This window comes from Oncorhynchus gorbuscha, linkage group LG04, assembly GCF_021184085.1.
Source record: "Oncorhynchus gorbuscha isolate QuinsamMale2020 ecotype Even-year linkage group LG04, OgorEven_v1.0, whole genome shotgun sequence".
In the NCBI taxonomy this organism is placed as follows: domain Eukaryota; kingdom Metazoa; phylum Chordata; class Actinopteri; order Salmoniformes; family Salmonidae; genus Oncorhynchus; species Oncorhynchus gorbuscha.
Window position 1 is genome coordinate 28,037,173 of NC_060176.1, and position 24,468 is coordinate 28,061,640.

General features: G+C 41.0%; 1 protein-coding gene across 1 annotated transcript in view; it reads right to left on the reverse strand.

Moving 5' to 3' along the window:
* Window positions 1–15,113: 15,113 nt before the first annotated feature.
* Window positions 15,114–24,468, reverse strand: part of LOC124033935 (CD151 antigen-like) — a 42,615-nt gene continuing 33,260 nt past the window's right edge. Inside the window, exons 4-8 of the mRNA XM_046346429.1 lie at window positions 18,687–18,761; window positions 17,677–17,781; window positions 17,145–17,303; window positions 15,578–15,664; window positions 15,114–15,431 (exon numbers count right to left, since the gene is read on the reverse strand). Coding sequence (XP_046202385.1) covers window positions 15,372–15,431; window positions 15,578–15,664; window positions 17,145–17,303; window positions 17,677–17,781; window positions 18,687–18,761 — 486 coding nt within the window. The 3' untranslated portion in view covers window positions 15,114–15,371. The remainder of the gene's footprint in view (window positions 15,432–15,577; window positions 15,665–17,144; window positions 17,304–17,676; window positions 17,782–18,686; window positions 18,762–24,468) is intronic.

A 24,468-nucleotide genomic window follows, 5' to 3' on the forward strand; every position in this document is an offset into this window, starting at 1 on the left:
GTGAACAGGCAGTGACTCGGGTAGTTGTTGTCCTTGATGATCTTTATGGCCTTCCTGTGACATTGGGTGGTGTAGGTGTCCTGGAGGGCAGGTAGTTTGCACCCAGTGATGTGTTGTGCAGACCTCAGTACCCTCTGGAGAGCCTTCCGGTTATGAGCAGCGCAGCTGCCGTACCAGGCGGTGATACAGCCCGACAGGATGCTCTGGATTGCGCATCTGTAAAGGTTCGTGAGTGTTTTTGGCGACAAGCTGAATTTCTTCAGCCTCCTGAGGTTGAAGAGGCGCTGCTGCGCCTTCTTCACCACGCTGTCTGTGTGGGTGGACCATTTCAGTTTGTCCGTGATGTGTACGCAGAGGAACTTAAAAAACTCTCCACCCTCTCCACTACTGTCCCGTCAATGTAGATAGGTGGGTGCTGTTTCCTGAAGTCCACGATCATCTCTTTTGTTTTGTTGACATTGAGTGTGAGGTTATTTTCCCGACACCACACTCCGAGGGCCCTCACCTCCTCCCTGTAGGCCGTCTCGTCGTTGTTGGTAATCAAGCCTACCACTGTAGTGTCGTCTGCGAACATGATGATTGAGTTGGAGGCGTGCGTGGCCACACAGTCGTGGGTGAACAGGGAGTACAGGAGAGGGCTGAGAACGCACCCTTGTGGGGACCCAGTGTTGAGGATCAGCGGGGTGGAGATGTTGTTACCTACCCTCACCATCTGGGGGCAACCCGCCAGGAAGTCCAGGACCCAGTTGCACAGGGCGGGGTCGAGACCTAGGGTCTCGAGCTTAATGACGAGTTTGGAGGGTACTATGGTGTTAAATGCTGAGCTGTAATCGATGAAAAGCATTCTTACATAGGTATTCCTCTTGTCCAGATGGGTTAGGGCAGTGTGCAGTGTGATGGCGATTGCGTCGTCTGTGGAGCTATTGGGGTGGTAAGCAAATTGGAGTGGGTCTAGGGTGTCAGGTAGGGTGGAGGTGATATGGTCCTTGACTAGTCTCTCAAAGCACTTCATGATGACGGAAGTGAGTGCTACATGGTGGTAGTCATTTAGCTCAGTTACCTTAGCTTTCTTGGGAACAGGAACAATGGTGGCCCTCTTGAAGCATGTGGGGACAGCAGACTGGGATAAGGATTGATTGAATATTTCTGTAAACACACCAGCCAGCTGGTCTGCGCATGCTCTGAGGAAGCAGCCGGGGATGCCGTCTGGGCCTGCAGCCTTAACACATTTAAATGTTTTACTCACGTTGGCTGCAGTGAAGGAGAGCCCGCAGGTTTTGGTAGCGGGCCGTGTCAGTGGCACTGTATTGTCCTCAAAGCGAGCAAAAAAGTTGTTTAGTCTGTCTGGGAGCAAGTCATCGTGATATGCGATGGGGCTGGTTTTTGTTTTGTAGTCCGAAAATATACCTCATGGCCAGTTAGTGAATCAAACCCATGAACTCGCCGTTATTACCACCACGCTCTAACCAACTGAGATAACCGGCCACTGGCTACTTGTATCATTTACTGTCTGAGCTAACAGCAGCAGCCTTCCTCCCCATTCTTACTGATTCCAGCCCTTCTTCAACCAAAGTGCCTGACAGGTGTTTTTAAATAACACAAGATGTATTTTAAGGTATACAATATGTTGACTGTAGCATGCACTGGCAGAGAACACAGGCTTTTTCGATGAGACAGATTTTTACAGCTGCCATTAGGCTCAGTGGTCTCTCTCACAAAGTATAGAGTATAAACTAAATAAAACATTTCTTCAGATGACTTTTCGAAGCATGTTCAGAGATATTTATACAAGTAAGCCAGTTATAAAGTAAGCTCATCAACTTTGACCGCCTTCTCATCCTCATCATCTCTTAAGTCTCCGGGTTGCTTGTTGGATGTCATCAGTTTTATACTCTGTAAGCAGCTTTGTACGGTGTGACCAAAATCCGTTTGTATCATCCACAGCACCACCATAACAGCATTAGGAGACGACTTAGTGTTGTGTTTCGTGAGGCCAAAGGACACAGAGACACACACGCACACAGGACAATGTTGCTATTTGGTTACAGTGGGATGATCCCGGGATCACCTGGAGGGGAGCAAGGCTTGTGTAACAGTTTTCGGCTCGGGGCCCTCATGGTGGAGGACATGACAGGGCCAAACCCTTAAAATAACAAATGTCACAAAGCAAGTCCTTCAAACATCCCAGTACACAAAGGGTCAGGGGTCTCTCCGGAAAGGAGAGCGATAGGGGTTAGACATCACAGGCTGAGAGGGATATGGAGTAGCGCAGGTCAGCTCACTGTCGGAGGGGATGCTTAAACTGGACCAGGTTAAGTGTCTGCAAACGGCATGCAGTGCCTGCATGTGAGTGAGAAAGAGAAAAGTAAGTAAAGCCCCCCCGACTCATTTACTTTTAAAAACGAGGCCCTTTTCACCTAGATTTACAAAGTTCAAAATAGGTTTTATTAGCACTGAATGATTCGCATCCCTTCCAAATAACCCTATTTTACTTGATATGCCCTAGAACGACTGACAAATATACCACATGCCCTAGAATCAACATGACAAGCTATTAATCACAGCCTGTCATTGTTCTGGGATACTTCACCTTAGTTTCAGGGAAAAATGTGCACTCCCACAACACATTCAAAGTAAAACAATATACTAACCTCTACCTCCCACAACACATTCAAAGTAAAAAATATACTAACCTCTACCTCTGGCTGTCTATTCCCTAAAAGCAAATGTACAAACATCAGGTTATCCACAAAGCAAAGGCGTTCAGAGTCATCCCTTGTACTTTGCATGACGATGATGTAATTTCTGTATTTTGGGAACTCAACAATGCCTACAAGCCAAACTTATTTTACTGACCCTGACAGGGGTGTTCATGGAATAGTCTGCTGCCCTGCTCAAAAGTTAAGCTGCCAACAGGGCAAGGGTCCCTAAAAACAGAAATAACACATTAAAAAAACACAGCCAATTCAATGTTTTCAGTGAGAGGAATGCATTGGTTGGACCACACCCCCTTGAAAAACTCTGCGTACAACCATGCATGAGCACATGGGATACATGTGGTTTCCGGGGGCCAATAAATAAAAAACGTACCCGAGCTAAGTGGGCTAACAGAGTATTGTGGCAAACAGGAGACCCAGGTTCGAATCCCGATCAGTCACACATGAACAACAACATTGCAGTACTGCACCGGCCTAGCACAATGCTAAGGCATCTAAATATCTCCAACTGAAATAGCCATAAAACCGTTATGACGTGAGTCATGTGTCCGGCTAGGCAGTTATACTGTCAGTGCAGATAGGATGCACAACACTAAAGCGATGGATGGAGATAGAGTTCACTGAGCTGGGGACAGAGGAAAGGAGGGCAGTCAGGCTGCTCCATCAGAGTCAGCCCTCACATGTCGGGCGTTTCCATATTGTCGGCCAGAGAGATTTTGTTTTGCAAGGCTGACTCCTGTATGAAATCAGCCTGACCTACATTTGAAAGCCCAGGCTAGGAAAAAAAATAACAGCTGAATAGATATCATTAGTGCCTGCTCTCTTCCAATTCTTCAAAATTACAGCCATCTAATTTGGCTTCTCCAGGGAGACGCCAGGGGCTGATTCCATGAGACTGTTCTGGAACAAACCAACACAGCAGGCCAACAGATCCTTCATCACCAGGGTAGTATTCATTGTAAAAGTGCATGCAATGGAAAAGTGCTTTGACACGCAATCCCACCCTGTTTCAGTCCGTTCACTTCCGTTTGGTACCAAATGAATATTACCAATGCTAGTTAAAAATCGCATTTATTGTCTGAATATGAAGCAGAAGAAAACAAATACAAAGACTAAGTTGATTAACTCAAAATGTAAGATAGCCTGTGAGAAGACTTTGATATTAATATTAATAGAGGCAGTCTCAACATTATCACTGGGGGTCAAAATCTAACTTGAGATCAGCTCATTCACTCCCAACTTGAATATGGTAACACATCAAATGTCAATTGGTGCATATTTCAAGTAAGAATTGGATTCCTCTATGAAATACTGTACCTTAAATGCCCAAGAGTAAAACATAAATAAAATCCTAATCATCTAAAAAAAAAAAAAAGATCATTCCCCTTCTGCATACGCACAGCAATTGACACAATGTAACAATTAGTTTCATTTAATTGATTAATTACATAACTCAAATTAACAGAGAGGGTGTGCCCCTCAGGACCCTGAAGGGCACACTCAAAGAATGCCTGATGAATTATCATAATGAGCTAGATGTGTGGATCGATGTATGCCAAGGACAAACATGTTGCATGCTGCCCCCCCTATTGTCATAGTCAACAATAAAAATAGGCATTCCCTCACTCCCCCCATTCTGAAATAGGCCTCCAAAACGACAGAAGGGTATGACTGTTTTGGAAACAGAGCGGTTGTTTAAAAGAGGGAGGGAGGCCACATGACCGTGTGAAATGAAATCTGGGGGAACTGTGGTACGTGTTTCCATAGTGCATCTGTTCCAAAAATCACATTACAAACGTGGAACACTAAACTAACTCAGGCCCCCTCATACACCATACACACATTGGATAATAAAGTTGTATTATATTATGTTCTCACACACACATGCACGCCCACCCACCCGGGCACACACACACACACTCCTCCTCTCCATCTACGTTGATAGCAGTCAGAGCAGTGGCAGCTTCCAGCCCCCCAGCTAGGAAAGCGACAGAGGGAGCAAACAACAACACATCTGCACAAGTCAACATGGGCCTTGCATTCACTGCAGACAGACTCCCTACCACAGTAACCAAGCTGGGGACAGAAGCACGCGATAAATGGTTTGTGGTCTATCTAACATATCTCGTCATCACTATTGAGTTGAAGTTAGCCAATGAATATCATGTACAGTGCCTTGAAAAAAGTATTCACCCCCTTGGCATTTTTCCTATTTTGTGGCATTACAACCTGTAATTTAAATGGATTTCTATTTGGATTTCATGTAATGGACAGACACAAAATAGTCAAAATTGGTAAAGTGAAATGAAAAAAAATTACTTGTTTACCAAAATAAAAACTGAAAAGCTGTGCATGCATATGCATTCACCCCTTTTGCTATGAAGCCCCTATATAAGATCTGGTGCAACCAAATACCTTCAGCAGTCACATAATTAGTTAAATAAAGTCCACCTGTGTGCAATCTAAGTGTCACGTGATCTCAGTATATATACACACCTGTTGTGAAAGGCTCCAGAGTCTGCAACACCACTAAACAAGGGCCATTAAGCAAGTGGCATCATGAAGACCAAGGAGCTCTCCAAACAGGTCAGGGACAAAGTTGTGGAGAAGAACATATCAGGGTTGAGTTATAAAAAAATATCAGAAACTTTGAATATCCCAAGGAGCACCATTAAACCCATTATTAAAAAATGGAAAGAATATGGCACCACAACAAACATGCCAAGAGAGGGCCGCCCACCAAAACTCACAGACCAGGCAAGGAGAGCATTAATCAGAGAAGCAACAAAGAGACCAAAGCTAACCCTGAAGGAGCTGCAAAGCTCCACAGCGGAGATAGGAGTATCTGTCCATAGGACCACTTTAAGCCGTACACTCCACAGAGCTGGGCTTTATGGAAGAGTGGCCAGAAAAAAGCCATAGCTTAAAGAAAAAAATAAGCAAACACGTTTGGTGTTCGCAAAAAGGCATGTGGGAGACTCCCCAAACATATGGAAGAAGGTACTCTGGTCAGATGAGACTAAAATTGAGCTTTTTGGCCATCAAGGAAAACGCTATGTCTGACGCAGACCCACACCACACCTCCCATCACCCCGAGAATACCATCCCCATCATGCTGTGGGGATGTTTTTCTATCGGCAGGGACTGGGAAACTGGTCAGAATTGAAGGAATGATGGATGGCGCTAAATATAGGGAAATTATTGAGAGAAATCTGTTTCAGTTCTCCAGAGATTTGAAACTGAGACGGAGGTTCACCTTCCAGCAGGACAATGACCCTAAACATACTGCTAACGCAACACTTGAGTGGTTTAAGAGGAAACATTTAAATGTCTTGGAATGGCCTAGTTAAAGCCCAGACCTCAATCCAATTGAGAATCTCTGGTATGACTTGCTGTACACCAGCGGAACCTATCCAACTTGAAGGAGCTGGAGCAGTTTTGCCAAAAATCCCAGTGGCTAGATGTGCCAAGCTTATAGAGACATACCCCAAGAGACTTGCAGCTGGAATTGCTGCAAAAGGTGGCTCTACAAAGTATTGACTTTGGGGGGGGGGGGGGTGAATAGTTATGCACACTCAAGTTTGTTTCACAATAAAAAATAAGTGATAGGCATGTTGTGTAAATCAAATGATACAACAACCCCCCCCCCCAAAAAAAAAAAAAATCAATTTGAATTTCAGGTTGTAAGGCAACAAAATAGGAAAAATTCCAAGGGGGGGTGAACACTTTCACAAGCCACTGTATTTATATGAAATTGACACTAACTGTACTGCTCCGTTGTCTAATCTGTTGTTTGGAGTATGTCTAGATGCACACAACAATACCAGCATTTCTCTAACTTGCCATTCCTTCCAGTTACAATAGGATGAAATCAGACCATGGAACAGTTTAGGGGTTTGATTGTAGTGAATTTCCTTTCGAATCTAATGAGTTTCCAATGTTTTGTTTTACAGAAAATGGCTCTTTCATCTTTCTATTGCAGTCTGCGTCTGCTCCACTGAAATGATGGCCTGTTTAGTTTAATATCACACATTTACACACTACTATCTTGAAAGAAATCTAACTTTAAAAAATGACTTCTTGAATGAAACAGTGACATTATCAACACTAATATCCCATTTAAGTTGCTTCCTGCCTCCTCCAAGCTTGTTCTTTGAAACCCTCCAATGGGCATGCAAATATTGGGGCGTAACCATAAACCGAGAGAAATTGAGCTAGTTTATAGGCCTATCCTACACACAGCCCGGTCACCCTCTATCTCCCACTGCCTCAATTATATAACCTTAATGCAAGAGACAGCTTGACTAAGACATCACAGGCCCATCTTGTGATTGCAGTTTAATTCAGCATGCTTTGGAATTCATTCATTACAATGTTGAGGGAACCAATGACCTGTGTGTTGGGGAGTGACTCATGTGGAAGGGGAGGAACTGGCCCAAGAGGGAGGGAGGCAGGCAGGCGGGCTCCCCCCTCCCTCCCTCCCGCCAGCCGGCCATCCCTCCTTTGCCAGCCTGCCCTGCTTGACTAATTAACCTCCAACCCCCTCCTCCCTCCACGCTCTCCTCCTCCCTCCATGCTCTTTGTGCCCATGTACCATGCCCATGTGGATTGTGGGCATATATGTGTGAAAAGGGGGGAGGGGGTTAGGGTTGGGGGTTCATGGTGCCGACTGCTGAGCCTTACCCTCCCAAGGTGGCGAGTGGGCAACAAGCGGCCCGACCCGTGTTCTGTGTGGCTGATGCACCATGGTGGAGGTGCGGGTTCCCAGAAGCCCTTGGTATAGCGTCCGTTCGAGCAGAGCAGCGGGCGGACGCAAGGCGTCTGTGACAGCCGGCTATGGGTGTCGGCGGTGACAAATAGAAGCGGATGTGTTCTGCCCCAACAGCTTTCCCACTCTCCCCTCTGCTTTCTCCCTCAATGACACAGGGAAGGGAGGCACTGTTGTCAGCTCTCAGCTACCCAGGGCAAAGAAAAACACATCTGAAATATTACACAGAAACAGATGAAGTTCTCAAAATAAATGGTCTGTAAAATCGAATAAAGTGAGTACATCTTATGAAGTCTTCATTAAAAATACTATACAGAACTAGTATGGCCTCTGAGGGTGCTCTTTCAAAACTCTGAAATGGACACAAATATTGTCCAGAAATGACCTCAATGGACAGAAAGGACCACACCACACTCATGAGCAAAATATAAAATCATAAAATTTGACAATATAATTAAATATCATATTCATAGGTGACATAAGGGTTATGCCGCATTCGGCAAGGGCACAGCAGACAAAAATACCTCTCATGTCACCCTATCCTCTTTGGAGCAGTTTTTTGGCATTAATCTGCAGGGAGCTTGAGGGCTGCCATCATGGCTCAAACTCTCCAATTGGTGACATGTAAATGAGTTACATAATCAGCGGAAAAATGTGAAGTCGGCACTTCACAGCACCCTTAATAAGTGTAAAAATAGCCTAAATATAATATGTAGGCCTAATGTTGAGGCAGTCAATTGAAGTTGGGCCAAACGGAGTGGAAGGAAACTGATGATGTGTCTTCTTTCAGGGATAATGAAGCTTATCCTATCCTCGGTCTCATGTTCATCATCCACTTGGTGCAGTGGACCCCTTACTGGCATTGTTTTAGTGTTTTTGTTAAGTTAGTTTACAAATGTGTGTGAATGCATTTGGTATGTTTTTAAGTATAGGACATTGAGAGTATGTTAGTGTGTGTGTGTGTCTGTTTACGTGTTAGTGATTTAAGTTAGTGTGTGTGAATGCATTTGGTATGTTTTTAAGTATAGGACATTGAGAGTATGTGAGTGTGTGTTCTGAATAACATGTATGGACATTTCTACTTTTTTATTATGATAGTGTGTCTCTGTATAATAAACACATTTCTATGTAGGCCTGGGTGTGTTTATTAATAGCAATGGCAACGTCTCTTTGGCTGAATGTACGTGTACAATGCTAATGTAGTTTATGAGGCTAGACAGGCTGAGCCTTGCAGATATGTAGATTTATTTCAAGACTAAGGTTGAAATGGATTTTCTTCACGCTAGATATTTCAATTTCAAGTATGTAGCTCTTGACAGCCAAAACAAAATCATCCTTCCCCCCATTTTATAGACTGAAGGCTGCCATCTACAGGGCATAAGATTACCATACACAAGTACTCACTGAATTATGCAAACATACTGTATTTTAAACAGTAGGCTTTAACTCCATGAATCCTAAATAAATTAACACATGGCGAGATTTTTCATAATAGTCTTTTCGTGAAAATATATATTTAAAAAAATATACAAAAATTACAATGCTTTCGGAAATTTGGAATAAGATGGAAGATTAGGTGATACACTTGAGTCGACCCTCTTGCACACCAGAACCCAAAAGCCCCCACCACCTTCCTGTTGAGTGATCAAGAGGGGGACCCCCTGTGACCAACCCCTGACAACTCCTGACAACAACCCCAGGACAAATTATACGAGCATAATATTGACCGCTGTTTGTTTCACCGCCTGTCGCCACAGAAACACCTTCCCCAAAAGGTGAGGAGTATTGAAAGGGAAGCCCGATTTCCAAGCACATTGGACCTATAGGTCAAGATACACTGTATGGTGTGGTGGGTGCAAATTACTGGACAACTGCTCAGTGAGGGAACTGTATGCTTCTGTGTAGAGGAAATATTTGCAAATTGTCATGCATGGCGTTGCTAGCATGTGGATGGTGCCTGATTTAGGGTTTCAAAGTATTGGACAAGTAACCAGCATTCTACTGGCAATGAGAATTAGTAGGTCTAAGCCAGAGGAAGGGAAATATTTTATTAGCATGGCTTTCATCCAGAGAAACTGCAGTATGGCAATATAATCATAGATAGAATCGAATGGACAATTGTCTTCATCTTCCCCCAAACAGACAACCAGAGACACAGTTTGAGAGCCACAGGATCAGTCACAGTGCAGCTCCCCTGGATGGAGAGCCTTTGGGGTTTAAGTGCCTTGCTCATAGGCATAACAGCAGTGGTTCGTACCTGGGATCAGGGACCATTATCCCTCCAGATGCCAGTCTAGTTTCCATACTGTAGAATTGTGTTTGTCACCAATTTCTGTGTTTAGTCATAATGTCTAAACCAAACATTGTGCTATCAGGCAAGAGGAGGAAAGGAAGCAGGTGACTCACAGTTCTACCAACATGGTCTCAGAACAAATTCTACGATTTGGTATGTTAATCTGTTCCCTCCATTATTTTCTTAACTCTTCCTGAACGGCACTGTTGGTTAAGGGCTTGTAAATAAGCATTTCACGGTAAAGTCTACACTTGTTGTATTTGGCGCATGTGACAAATAGTTTGATTTGAAGTACAGTGTAATACAAACTTTTTTAGCAGGGACCAAATTTCTTCCACCAGAATTTCTGGGGACCCCATTTTTTCCTCAAGAATGACTTGCGACCTCACCCCAAATACAATGACAACCTTAAAATGTGTAAATTCTGATTTTTATATCAACAAATAACCAAATTTGAATCTCTTATCAAAATTAAATAAACCAATAAATAAATTTACTCAATACATTGTTTTCTTCAAATTATCTTTCTTTCAAATTATGTTTCTTAATAAAAATGTTTGTATCTTATCCCATAACATAATCTGTACTGTTCATTTTTTTGTTCCAAAACCAATTTACAGATTTTTTAAAATTTTGTGTGTGTGGGGTGGGGTGACCCCACTGCAGTTCCACCCTAACCCAAATAGGGGTCGCAACACCTTTGAATACCACTGATTTGGTATGACTATTTGCATTGCCTCTCCCCTTTTCTATTATGCTGCTACTCTCTGTTATTATCTATGCATAGTCACTTTAATAACTCTACCTATATGTACATAATTACCTCAACACCAGTTCCCCCGCACATGGACTCTGTACCGGCACCCCATGTATATAGCCCCACTATTGTTATTTACCACTGCTCTTCAATTATTTGTCATTCTTATCTCTTACTTTTTTATTTGAGTTATTTTCTTAAATCTGCATGGTTGGTTATGGGCTTGTAAGTAAGCATTTCGGCACATGTGACAAAATACAATTTGATAAGTCACACTATGAATTGATGAGGGGTCTTAAAATATCATACGTATTAGAGGAGGTATAGTATCATATATCTTAGCTGGTTGTGAATTGAATTGGTGACGTATAGAATTATTTATGTAGCAGGTTAGGTGAATTGGGTTAAGGTTAGAATGAGGCTTAGCGGAAGGGTTAGCTAAAATGTTACAGTCGTCCCCAATGCGACTCGGAAACACACAACCTTTGGATTGCTAGTCGTTTGCTGTAATGGATGGATGTTGTTCTTTTTTTGGACATTAGCGCAGGAGATATAATTTGACCTTTAATGTTGTGTCATATTATGCAGGGGGTAGGTTATTTGGCATGTTACACACAGGGTAGGTTCAACAGGGGAAATCCTTGTTCACCAACAGGATTCTTATTTAAGATTTAGAGGCCTCTTTCCAGTTGTTTTCATCAGATTTTGCCTCACAAGGGACAAAGCAAGAGGATAAAAATGTGAATACCAGGATAATTATCTGGCAAATGCTGCCTCCTGGTGTTTGGAAAGAGTGATTGCTTTTTGGGCTGCTGCTGTGTCCATTACAGAGACCCTCAGGCTGTGTTAAAAAGTCAACAACTTGTAATACAGCCGTCATCTCAACGTACGTTTTCATGTCAGTTCTCCTCTTGTCAGAGGAGACAAGAGGGACATGGCCTAAATGCCAAATAATACACAAACACAATGCAGTTACAGTACATGAGCTTATTGATATTAGGGCAAGTGGTTCAACTAAAAGAAGGCTGCTATGCCTAGGGGGGTCTGGGGGTATGCTCCCCTCCAATATTGTTTTTATAAAAACAGACTAATAAATATATTTTCTGTCAACTTATCATTGAAACATTGCATACTAGGCTAGGTAGTATACCGTATACAGGGGTATTTGGAAATCGCTACAGGATGGTTATTCAATACAGTCAAAACTTTTTTTAACAAAAAAAATTATACATGTAATATTTGAAGCTACTTTTTAAGTAAATACATGCAGTCAATTTGTGCAATATGTTAGGAGACAAAGCAGATTGCGTCCTTCAATTCACTGGTCACATTATAAAGTTTATCATAGTTCCCCGGAACAGTTGAGTCAGTCATAACTGTTTGTAAGTATCACAACTGGAGAAAGCGGGAGCAGGTGAGTCCAGCTGTGTATGGACTGCAGTCCCGTTTTTATATTCTAGTGTTTTTAACAGTCGTGTTGCACGTCTCTAATCACTTCAATAGAGTGATCAGAGACGTGCAACTATAGTTTTCCTTCACAGAAAATACATTAGTCAGCACATTTGGCAGAAAATAGCTTAATATTCATCAGATTACAACAGAAGTGCAACGCTATTTGGCTGGCAGCCACACAAGTAGACTACATGAGCTTACAATAAAAAAGCAAGGTATTTTTTGCATACTTTTGTTCATCATATAAATAATGTAGCCAGCTATTTCCAAAGTTAATCTTGCATTTTACCAGAGAAAAGTAGGCTGACGAGACTGAGAGCGCAGTCAAAGCGCTGTCTGCTGATAGAATGCCCCTTCGTCAATTCTCATCCACGTGCAGAACTGTAAGTGAAGCACAAAATTAGTCTGATGCTGAGCAGAAATTATATTGAGCTTTTTAGATCGGCGTTAACAAAATGAAGCAAGATAATTCTTATGAGTTGTACCTTTTTTTCTGCATAAAAATGAAATGAAGAATTCTACCACTTAGATAACGTGACCCCTAAGTTTAACTGAATTAATAAGGTGATGGGGCATCATAGTGTTGGCTTTCTGCTGTGTTTGAGAAGTCAACGCCCTTTGAATGGGTTATCTGTACAGCTGCCATTGCTCCAGAGTCAGTACTGTTTATTTGCACAATGTCTCTCATTCACATTGGCTTGTCAAAGTCCAAACTCCCCTAAAATGACATTCGGTAGCTCCTACCTACCTACATACATACATGCATACATATTGTGTGATTTTGTTGTCAGCACATTCAACTATGTAAAGAAAAAAGTATTTAATAAGAATATTTCATTCATGAATGAAATATTCTTATTAAATACTTTTTTCTTTACAACAAAATCACACAAAAATGCTCCCTCAGTAAGAGCATTGAAGGTGGGTCGTGGCTGGGTCTTCCAGCATGACAACGACCCAAAACACACACCCAGGGCAACTAAGGAGTGGCTCCGTAAGAAGCATCTCTAGGTCCTGGAGTGGTCTAGCCAGTCTCCAGACCTGAACCCAATAGAAAATCTTTGAAGGGAGCTGAAAGTCTGTATTGCCTGGAGACAGCCCTGAAACCTGAAGGAGAAGGTCTGTATGGAGAAGGAGAAGGTCTGTATGGAGGAGTGGGCCAAAATCCCTGCTGCAGTGTGTGCAAACCTGGTCAAGAACTACAGGAAACGTATGATCTCTGTAATTGCAAACACAGGTTTCTGTACCAAATATTAAGTTATGCTTTTCTGATGTATCAAATACTTATGTCATGCAATAAAATGCAAATTAATTACTTAAAAATCATACAATGTGATTTTCTGGATTTTTGTTTTAGATTCTGTCACTCACAGTTGAAGTGTACCTATAATAAAAATTACAGACCTCTACATGCTTTGTAAGTAGGAAAACCTGCAAAATCGGCAGTGTATCAAAACCTTGTTCTCCCCACTGTATGTATGTATGTATGTATGTATGTATGTATGTATGTATGTATGTATGTATGTATGTATGTATGTATGTATGTATGTATGTATGTATGTATGTATGTATGTATGTATGTATGTATGTATGTATGTATGTATGTATGTATGTATGTATGTATGTATGTATGTATGTATGTATAAAACTTTGACTTTTTGACTTTTTTACCAGAGCTACCTACACCTTGTGAATTTACCAGAAAACATAGTAAAACAGGTTAAATTGTGTTTATTTCAGCTAAATACCTCCATGTATAGTAGAACACTGATACAGCAATACAGCAGTTTGATTAGTTTTTTTGCATCTTTGGGGCACATTTTTACATATAATCAAGTCATCCTACTGGTCTGTTAAATACACAATAAAATAACATTTATGGTTTGAATAAAAGCAAAACGTCATTTTTTAAAAATCTACAAAAAGGCACACAATCAGAATATATATTAAACAAAAATATAAACGCAACATGTAATGTGTTGGTCCCATGTTTCATGAGCTGAAATAAAAGATCCCAGAAAATGTCCATATGCACAAAAAGTTTCTTTCTCTCAAATCTTCTGCACAAATTCGTTTACATCCCAGTTTGTGAGCATTTCTCCTTTACCAAGATAATGCATCCACCTGACAGGTGTGGCATATCAAGAAGCTGATTAAACAGCATGATCATTACACAGGTGCACCTTGTGCTGGGGACAATAGAAGGCTAAAGTGTGCCGTTTTGTCACACAACACAATGTCACAGTTGTCTCAAGTTTTGAGGGAGTGTACAATTGGCATGCTGACTGCAGGAATGTCCACAAGAGCTGTTGCCAGATAATTTAATGTTAATTTCTCTACCATATGCCTCCGCCAACATTGTTTTAGAAAATATGGCAGTACGTCCGACAGGCCTCACAACCACAGACCACGTGTAATCACGCCAGCCGAGGACCTCCGCATTTGGCTTCTTCACCTGTGGGATCGTCTGAGGGGGGAGGGGTGTTGGAGTATTTCTGCATTTATATTTTTGTTCAGTATACATGAAAAAGGCTTGCAGGAGTAGTCCGTTTGATAAAATTTTACAGAAAGTCAGTGTTGACGACAACTTTGGCATAAGTGGAGAAATCCCTTGTATTAAAAGATAAATACATGTTTTTTTATAAATAAACCAACAATTAAAAAGTTGAGAAAGAAACCGAGTAAAATAATATATAATATATGCCATTTAGCAGACGCTTTTATCCAAAGCGACTTACAGTCATGTGTGCATACATTCTACGTATGGGTGGTCCCGGGGATCGAACCCACTACCCTGGCGTTACAAGCGCCATGCTCTACCAACTGAGCTAGAGAAAAAAAAAAAGACGTGTGTGAATGTATAATCAGCTACTTGATCTATAAAGAAAATGTGTTACCGTGGTAATCGGCCCCAGAGGTCAGATCTTGCTCATTAAGCCACAGTCATGATTATTGCAATGTTGAGACAAGTGTTCTGATGCACAGGCTATTTTGGTCCACTGATCTTTACATCACACTAGTATATACCAACTGCTCTGTTGTTGCAGACTACCAAAATATAGAGCATTGTAGATCAGATAGCATGTAATGTCTTGAAAATAATCTGATTATCCATTCCAAGTTGGGACCCCCTAGGAATTCTAGCCCAATTACAACCCCTGTTGAATCAGAGGAGTTAGTGCTAGGCTAGAACCAAAATGGTCCCCCCATGGAATGGATTGAGAAACACCATCATAAGTGCATCCTAGACACTTACACATATCGTCCTCTTCTGTTTGCATGGCACAGTGGTAGACCCCATGACTAAACGGGGTCGCTGGGATATGATGACACTGGGTGGCAGAGACTAGACCCCTCCCCATTCCTTCTCTTCGTGTTCTACTCTCAGTACGGCTCTGCCTTCAAACTCCGATATAGACAGCAAGTAAACACCATCCCCACAATCTGAGAGAGGGAGAGAGAAAGATACTTCTACCATTACACTTCTACCATTACCCCTGAATTTCGAGAGACCAGGGCAATCATGTTTATGGTGGCCACCTTGGGTTATCTTTGTGCTGTAAACAGTGAAATGGCTTATTTTTGCTCACCTGTACACAGGCGATGCCCACGCCCACTGCTCCAATGATCTTCAGGTGGTCCAAAATGAAGTTCTCCAGTTTAGTGATACAACCCCCCTGGAGAGAGAGGAAAGATAGGACCACATTGTGTGTGAGTGAGAGAGAGACTTTCAAGATGACTTTCAATTTTGATCATAGCCGTGTGAAGTAGGGGAGCTTTTTTAAAAAATAATAATACAAATATATATATATATTTGTATTATTAATATATATGTTTTATACATATTATTTTTTACTAAAGTAGTGCACTGGGCCTTTATTAGTATTAGTGGACCGATATAGACGTCTGAAGCGTGGGCAAAAACATATTTTCAGCATCTCCGCTTTGTCAAAAAAGGTAGTTGTATAATTAAGAACAGTATCTTGCAGGATTTAATAGTTGGAATTGTAATAATTGTTTACCTGTCCCTTTCCCTGCAATTGCCATTCTAATGGAATCCAGAAAGAACAAAACCAAAACTCAAACATATACATCAAAAGGTGCAAAGTTATGGCCAAATACATCAAACATCCACATCAAATAAAATATTTTTCTTTCTTTCTTCAAATAACATGGAAAACAACCATGTTTTGTGCAGCATTAATTTACCACCCTTAAAAACCACTTAATGTAAATATACACTACTGTATTGTACATAGACAGGTCATCTAGGTTTGTACCTGTAGACTTTCCATAAAGGTCAAATAAAAATCACCATGAAGAAGAACAATGCACAATATAGTAAATGAGCAAGGGGTTTGTGATGATGTGGCTCAGTTGGTAGAGCATGGCGATTGCAACACTAGGATTGTGGGTTCCCACGGGTGACCAGTACATAAAAGTATGAAAATGTATGCACTCACTACTGTAAATTGCTCTGGATGAGAGCATCTACTAAAATGTAAAAACATTTTTACAAATAGAAATAAGTTGCATTTGCAAAGTATTTCAAGAAACTGGAAAACATATCAGGCAAGTATTTTTATATTCCACATGTATTATCAGATTACAGTGCTGTAAAGTACTTGAGTAAAAATACTTTAAAGTACGACTTAAGACGTTTTTTGGGGTGTCTGTACTTTATTTTCTTTAGTTGTCAAAATATAAATAGTAATGACCTTTTTACTCCATACATTTTCCCTGACACCCAAAAGTACTCTTTACATTTAGAATACTTAGCAGGTCAGGAAAATGGTCCAATTCACGCACTTATCAAGAGAACATCCCTGGTCATCTGTACTGCCACTGATCTGGCGGACTCACTAAACACAAATGCTTTGTTAGTAAATAATTTTCTAAGTGTTGAAGTGTGCCCGTTTCGATCCGTAAATAAATAAAAACTAGGAAATCGTGCCGTCTGGTTTGCTTAATATAACGAATAAGAAATTATTTATACTTTGACTTTTGACCAAAAATATTGCAGCACACCCACCCCCAAACTACTTCCCACAGCTATGATCTGGATACACAAACCTGAACTCAAGCAGAATTTGCACTAAGCATTGCATGCACACTAACACTCAACAACACTGACTGCTCTCTGTATCTGACACTCACCTCCACCTTGTAGATGTTTGATGGGTGGTCCCTGCGGCCGCAGTTTAGAGTCTGGGTTTTACAGCAGCTATCCGGCACCAGCCTGCCATCTGCCTCACTGGTGCGGATCCACACGCTCTCGCCCCAGTCCGATGAGCTGTTGCTGCCACAGCACTTAAACTGGCGGAAAAGAGAGAGGAGGAGAGGCCATTTCACATCAGGTTGAAACAGGGTGAAATGCCTTGCAGTTGTTTCAGAAGACGAGCTGAATGATATTCAGTTCATGAACCAAATCCGCATACAAAACGATGGGCCATCGTTCAAATAAGTTGCATAATGACGAGTTACATGTATGGCTATAACATAATGTAACCATGCATTATGAAAACGCATAACTGTGCCAGTGTAAATAACAGTATATACAATGAACGTAAACAAGTTGATTATTAATTCACATTGGAGAAAATCGACAAATTCCCACATTAATATTTCCAAAAACCCCTAATCAAACTCCTTAAGTCTGCTTATGTTGTCTTGCCTTGTCTTGTCTTACCTCATGCTGCAGCTTGTCCACTGCTTTGGTGACATGCTCCTGCTCTGGCTGCCTGTACTTCTGCACCATGGTCTCCCGCAGGTTCTGTTTCAGCTCCTCATTGAGCTGCAGAGGAAGACACGACACAGAGGATTTGAGAGAACAGACACCGTAAACATGACGTTGGTCAGACAACACAGTTCCCAGCAGACTATAGAAACAGAAGACTGAATCTTCTGTCAGTAGAATAACACTTGAAGGAATGTAATGTATCTCATTGTTGATTTAATAGAATGATTCACTGTATCAAAAAGGTCTAGAATAGCTAAAACTGTAATTATAGAAAGAACTCCTCTTGAGGAAAGAAGAAATTATATACATAAAGGTAAGAGGAAGTACATTTCCATTCATTTATAACCGTAGCGCAATACTTAGGTACTCGGGTAAGAGCATAGGCCTACATCTAGCTGGTTCGCAGTTTCTATGACAACCACAGAATGTAGAGCCAAGTCAGAATGTTAAGGAGAGATAAAGGGAATAAATGAACAGGGGAGGGAGGGGGGAGAGAAATAGAATAGGTTTTCATTTGACCTGTTGACAGCGTGGGAAACACTGCAGCAGTGAGATGAAAACAGGGTGAAAGGCCAAAGGAACATGAGGAGACAATTACACAGAGAGAGTTCAAATGACACACATCAAGCTGGTAAGATAACATTCCTGTAGGTCGAACATCTACACAGCAGGGGTATATAGTGGTAACAAGGATAGTAGTGGGAATCACATCTTAGTGATATCATCGCACTCCAGAAATGCTACAACAAGAGGTGGCAGGCATGGGAAAGCAGAGCGGGAGAGAGAGAGAGAACAGCAACAGATGGAGAAAGAGAGAGACTGGGACATTATCCATGAACCTTCCCTTGTTGTGGTTTCAGTTTTATTACAAACATACACTCTTCTGTTTCTGGTCAGACTCTGGGTATAGATAGTGTTACTGGCGATGGAATCAGGTGGTGAATCAAGTCATTCATTACCTGCTGGTAATAGATGTAGGCCAGGACACCGGCGAGGATCTCCAGCAGGAAGATACACAGCAGCAAGACAAAGTACTGTGGGGAGACAATGAAAGGTAGGGGATTAGGTTGAAATGGATATCCCCTGGTCCTCGGTCTATGGGCTTCACAGTTAAAACAGGCAAATCCAATTTAGATGAGCTGGAGTTAAATGTATCAGAGCAGTCGATTGGTGGTTGTGGGGTCACTGTTGCGGTTTTGTTATTTTGAGAAAAATAGACTAAGAATGTTTGCCAATCATAGTTTTAATTTGTAGCGTATTGATTATGTGGTGAGATGTCAATGGAGCTGTACAAACAGTATGCTGCCCTTAAAGGGATCCTTCAGGATTTTGGCAATGAAGAGCCAAAGCCAGATGAACTCGTGGATACAATTATGTCTCTGTGTGCAGTTTGAAGTTACTAACTAGCATTAGCGTAACTTCTAAATAGCATTAGCACAATGACTGGATGTCAATGGATGGTAACAGCTTAGACTTACAGTCATTGCCTTAACGCTAGTTAGCATTGGCTCCCGAAACGAATTAGCTTCCTTCATACTGAATGCAGAGACATACTGTAAAAATTGTATGCACTAGTTCATCTTCATTGCCAAAATCCCAAAGTATCCCTTTACCAACTGGCCCAGAAACAGTTTCCTCTTTGATGATAAGGGTTAGCTAAGTTTAAGAAGTTGGTAAGGAGAATATCCTAAATCAGATATGAAAAGGCATAAAGTTATCACAACCCCTCTGGGTCCAAGCTATGGTTAGAATCATGGGAAACATCTGTTATTGGGTTGGAAGTGCACTACGTAAAGGAGTGTGTGAGAACAGTCCTTTGCCTGCATGGACGTGTATTTGTTCCCAAGACATGCCCCTTAAAAAAAGGTACAATATTTAAGTTTTGTTCATTCAAATAGCTCTAAAATGGCCATAATAAAGTGGCAAGGATTAGGGAATAAAATGCTTTCAAGTTTACATGATATCTTTAGACCCCAGGTCAAGGCCAACAAGCATGGATGCCATTAGCTACGGAGAGGATGGAAAAAAAGTTTAACCAAGGACAAAAGATTTAAGTGCCTTTGAACGGGGTATGGTAGTAGGTGCCAGGTGCACCAGTTTGTGTCAAGCACTGCAACACTGCTGAGTTTTTCACAATGAACAATTTCCTGTGTGTATCAAAAGTCCCATTCAACAGTTAAATGTAGCTAGCCTACTTTGCTAGACTACTTTTCCCACATGAATTCGCTATGCAGTCTGTAGAGTAATTATGTTGACAAATTATATCTTCATGTCAATTTCGGCCCATGCAATGTAACGTAAACTCACTCACTTTTGTACATCGCCTTGGTCTGTATAATTGACCTTATTTTAGCGCCCCAAAAAAACATAATACTTCCAGATCAACTGTAATGTCAATACCATTGTAAGGCATAATTTCTCCCCTTTCCAACAGAATTCACGCCGAGATCTTCACGCTGCCAGTTTCTGAATGATTCAAGAAGGCAATGAGTTCCTTTGTGTCTTTTTAAAAATGGTGGGTGGGGAAGCGAAACTAATGCGTGATAGTGAGAAGGAGAGATGTCGTGTGGGAAAACTACATTTTTTACTCGATCTGTCCAACTTATCACCTTATCGCCTCTAAAATGTAAATAAAACACTATAAAGAGTTTATATAAAGTGCCATTACATACCTATTTGAAGGTTTGTGTCGAACTTGAATCAGGTTTTTAGGGCGGTGCTAAAGTGATCTTCAGAAGTAAACACTGTCTTGATAGTCTCGATCGTTTACAGTGATGACGCAAAACATGACTAGGTATCCCCGCTTACCCCGTAACTGTCCATTTCTTGTTTTTAAACGATGAGAGAAGTGCTACACCTGGTGGAGAGAGATTGTAAGACAGAAATAGTTGCTTTATGCATGCTGTACGTTACAGCATGACACGTCACGAAGTAACGGAGGGTCCGTTTTTTTAAACTTTTCTCCAATACTATAGAGCCATTACCATGTCGATCAACGCTTGAATAGAAACGTAGTTCACACCCCAGATTTTGAAGTCAACACAGTCGCTACAGTCCCATTAGTTTTCTTTGTAGCCTCGTTTGAATGTCACGGTTGGCCTGAAAATATGATGACATTGCTAAAGTAGGTAAATAATTAATAGGAAACAATTTTGCCATCATTATGATATGGTCAAATGTTCTTTAGAGAGATGGCAAAGTTTGTCAAAAATAGCTAGCAATGGTAACGTTAGCTAGTTAAAGTTATACTAATTAAAGTCCCCAGGACATTCACGGTATTAGGCAAGACTTCTCTTGTGCACCAGACGCATGGAATAAATCTACAATCCAAGCTTCATCTAGATATGTTATGAATGAATTTCAAATATTGATGTGCGACTGTTACAGAGGAGTGTAAATGCTTTTTTTTAGGCTGAATCATGTTGTTGTATGTTTTAATTTTGTAATGTATTGATTGTTGCTGCCTTCTTGGCCAGGTCTCCCTTGAAAAAGAGACAGGAAAAGCCCGTTGAGACCCTGGTTAAATAAAAGTGAAATAAACATTTAAAAACTGCATCTACAGACAATCTGGTGACATCACAATGATGACAAAGGGTTCTCATACGAAATAATTTTCCTCTTTTTGAAATATCTGCATTGAATAGAACGTTCTTTGGAGGTCTGTGGTGTAGATGTAGTTATTTTGTCTTCAATGCATATGCCCTTTGACTTCTGGACCGAAAGAAAACATATTTGGTGAAATATTAATTGAATCAAGGAACCTCAATACCTTCCTTACAATAAGTTTCCATTGTTATTTTGCCTTGAGTGAGAAATAGTTTTGTTGTATAGAGTTCTGATTGCATTCAGAACTCCATTCAAAACTCCATTCAGAACTCCAGGTTAGGGAGACATTTTGAGTTCTGCGTGACTGATCTGTTGTGGTTATAATTCAACAGCAATGAGGATAGAAGGCCAAACATTTAGCAGTTGCATAGCCAACATGTAAATGTGATTCTGGAATAAATAAAAAACAGATTCAAAATTGAATCCCCTCTACAGTACTACAGAGATCACCTCTATACACATCAACACAAATAGAACGTTCAGTCAGGCATATATTTTTAACATATATATACACACACACACACACACACACACACACACACACACACACACACACACACACACACACACACACACACACACACACACACACACACACATACATACATACATACATACATACATACATACATACATACATACATACATACATACATATATATATAATGACAATTACAAGAATACTGAATGAACACTTATTTTAACTTAATAATAATATAATACAACAATAAAATCAATTTAGTCTCAAATAAATAATGAAACATGTTCAATTTGGTTAAAATAATGCACAAAAAAGTGTTGGAGAAGAAAGTAAAAGTGCAATACTTGCCATGTAAAAAAGCTAACATTTAAGTTCCTTGCTCAGAACATGAGAACATATGAAAGCTGGTGGATCCTTTGAGCATGAGTCTTCAATATTCCCAGGTAAGAAGTTTTAGGTTGTAGTTATTATAGGAATATATCTCTCTATACCATTTGTATTTCATATACCTTTGACTATTGGATGTTCTTATAGGCACTATAATATTGCCAGCCTAATCTCGGGAGTTGATAGGCTTGAAGTCATAAACAGTTCAATGCTTGAAGCACAGTGAAAAGCTGCAGGCAAATGCAGGAAAGTGCTTTTTGAATGAATGCTTACGAGCCTGCTGCTGCCTACCACCGCTCAGTCAGACTGCTCTATCAAATATCAAATCATAGACTTATAGTGTAATAACACCCAGAAATATGAGCCTTAGGTCACTAACATGGTCAAATCTGAAACTATCATATCGAAAACAAAACGTTTATTCTTTCAGTGAAATATGGAACCATTCCGTATTTTATCTAATGGGTGGCATCCCTAATTCAAAAAATTGCTGTTACATTGCACAACCTTCAATGTTATGTCATAATTCTGGCAAATTATTTACGGTCTTTGTGAGGAAGAAAGGGTCTTCACACAATTTGCAATGAGCCAGGCAGCCCAAACTGCTGCATATACCCCGACTCTGCTTGTATAGAAGGCAAGATAAGTGACACAATTTCCCTAGTTAAAATACATTCATGTTAGCAGGCAATATTAACTAAATATGCAGGTTTAAAAATATATACTTGTATATTGATTTTAAAGAAAGGCATTGCTATTTATGGTTAGATACACATTGGTGCAGCAACAGTGCTTTTTTCACAAATGCGCTTGTTAAATCATCACCCGTTTGGCGAAGTAGGCTGTGATTCGATGTTAAATTAACAGGCACCGCATTGATTAAATACAACGCAGGACAAGCAAGATAAACTAGTAATATCATTAACCATGTGTAATTAACTAGTGATTATGTTAAGATTGATTGTTTTTTTATAAGATAAGTTTAATGCTAGCTAGCAACTTACCTTGGCTCTTTGCTGCACCCGGGACAGGTAACAGGTAGTCAGCCTGCCACGCAGTCTCCTCGTGGAGTGCAATGTAATCAATCGGCCATAATCAGTGTCCAAATATGCCGATTACCAATCGTTATGAAAACTTGAAAATCGGCCCTAATTAATTTGGCCATGAGAAACAAGATCTGATGAAACCAAGATTGAATTCTTTGGCCTGAATGCCAAGCGTCACGTCTGGAGGGAACCTTCCACCATCCCTACAGTGAAGCATTGTGGTGGCAGCATGGGAGGTTTTTCAGCGGCAGGGACCGGGAGACAGTCAGGATTGACTAGTCAAGATAAAGGGAAAGATGAACGGAGCAAAGTAGAGAGCTCCTTCATGAAAACCTGCTCCATAGCGCTCAGGACCTCAGACTGGGGTGAAGGTTCACCTTCCAACAGGACAATGACCCTAAGCACATAGTCAAGATAATGCAGGAGTGGCTTCGGTACAAGTCTCTGAATGTCCTTGAGTGGCACAGCCAGAGCCTGGACTTGAACCCGATCTAACATCTCTGGAGAGACCTGAAAATAGCTGTGCAGCGACGCTCCCCATCCAACCTCACAGAGCTTGAGAGGATCTGCAGAGAAGAATGTGAGAAACTCCCCAAATACAGGTGTGCCAAGCTTGTAGCGTCATACCCAAGAAGATTCAAGGCTCTAATCTAAGACAAAAGGTGCTTCAACAAAGCACTGAGTAAAGTGTGGAAAGGGTCAAGGGGTCTGAATACTTTCCAAATGCACTGTATATCTGAAGTAGCTTATTTGACAAGGATAAAGAAATCATCCATGTTGTTGTCAGGAACATGCCTCCAGCATATCTTCACCTTTCTCTCGGTCTCTAGGTCTATAGGCCTAAACTTCTCTTCCTTTATATTTATTTTTTGTAATATTAATATCATATAGTGGAAGCCTAGGCATATAATCTAACACTATAATGCTCATCTTTATAAAAATATTCTGACCGACAATTCACGAATTAGCCTCCTTCTGTATGCATATACACTGAGTATACCAAACATTAGGAACCCCCCTGTCTCTGCTGCTAAAACCACCCCACTCACCCTCAGAACAGCTTCAATGACTCGTTGGTACACAAACTCCACAAGCTGTCGAAAAGCTGGCCCATGTTGACTCTAATGCTCTCCACCTCACCTCGCCTTACATCAACTTAACCGCTGGCTACGTCCCTTCCGTCTTCAAGAGAGCCGATCACGTTGGCTGAACGTACTTTGG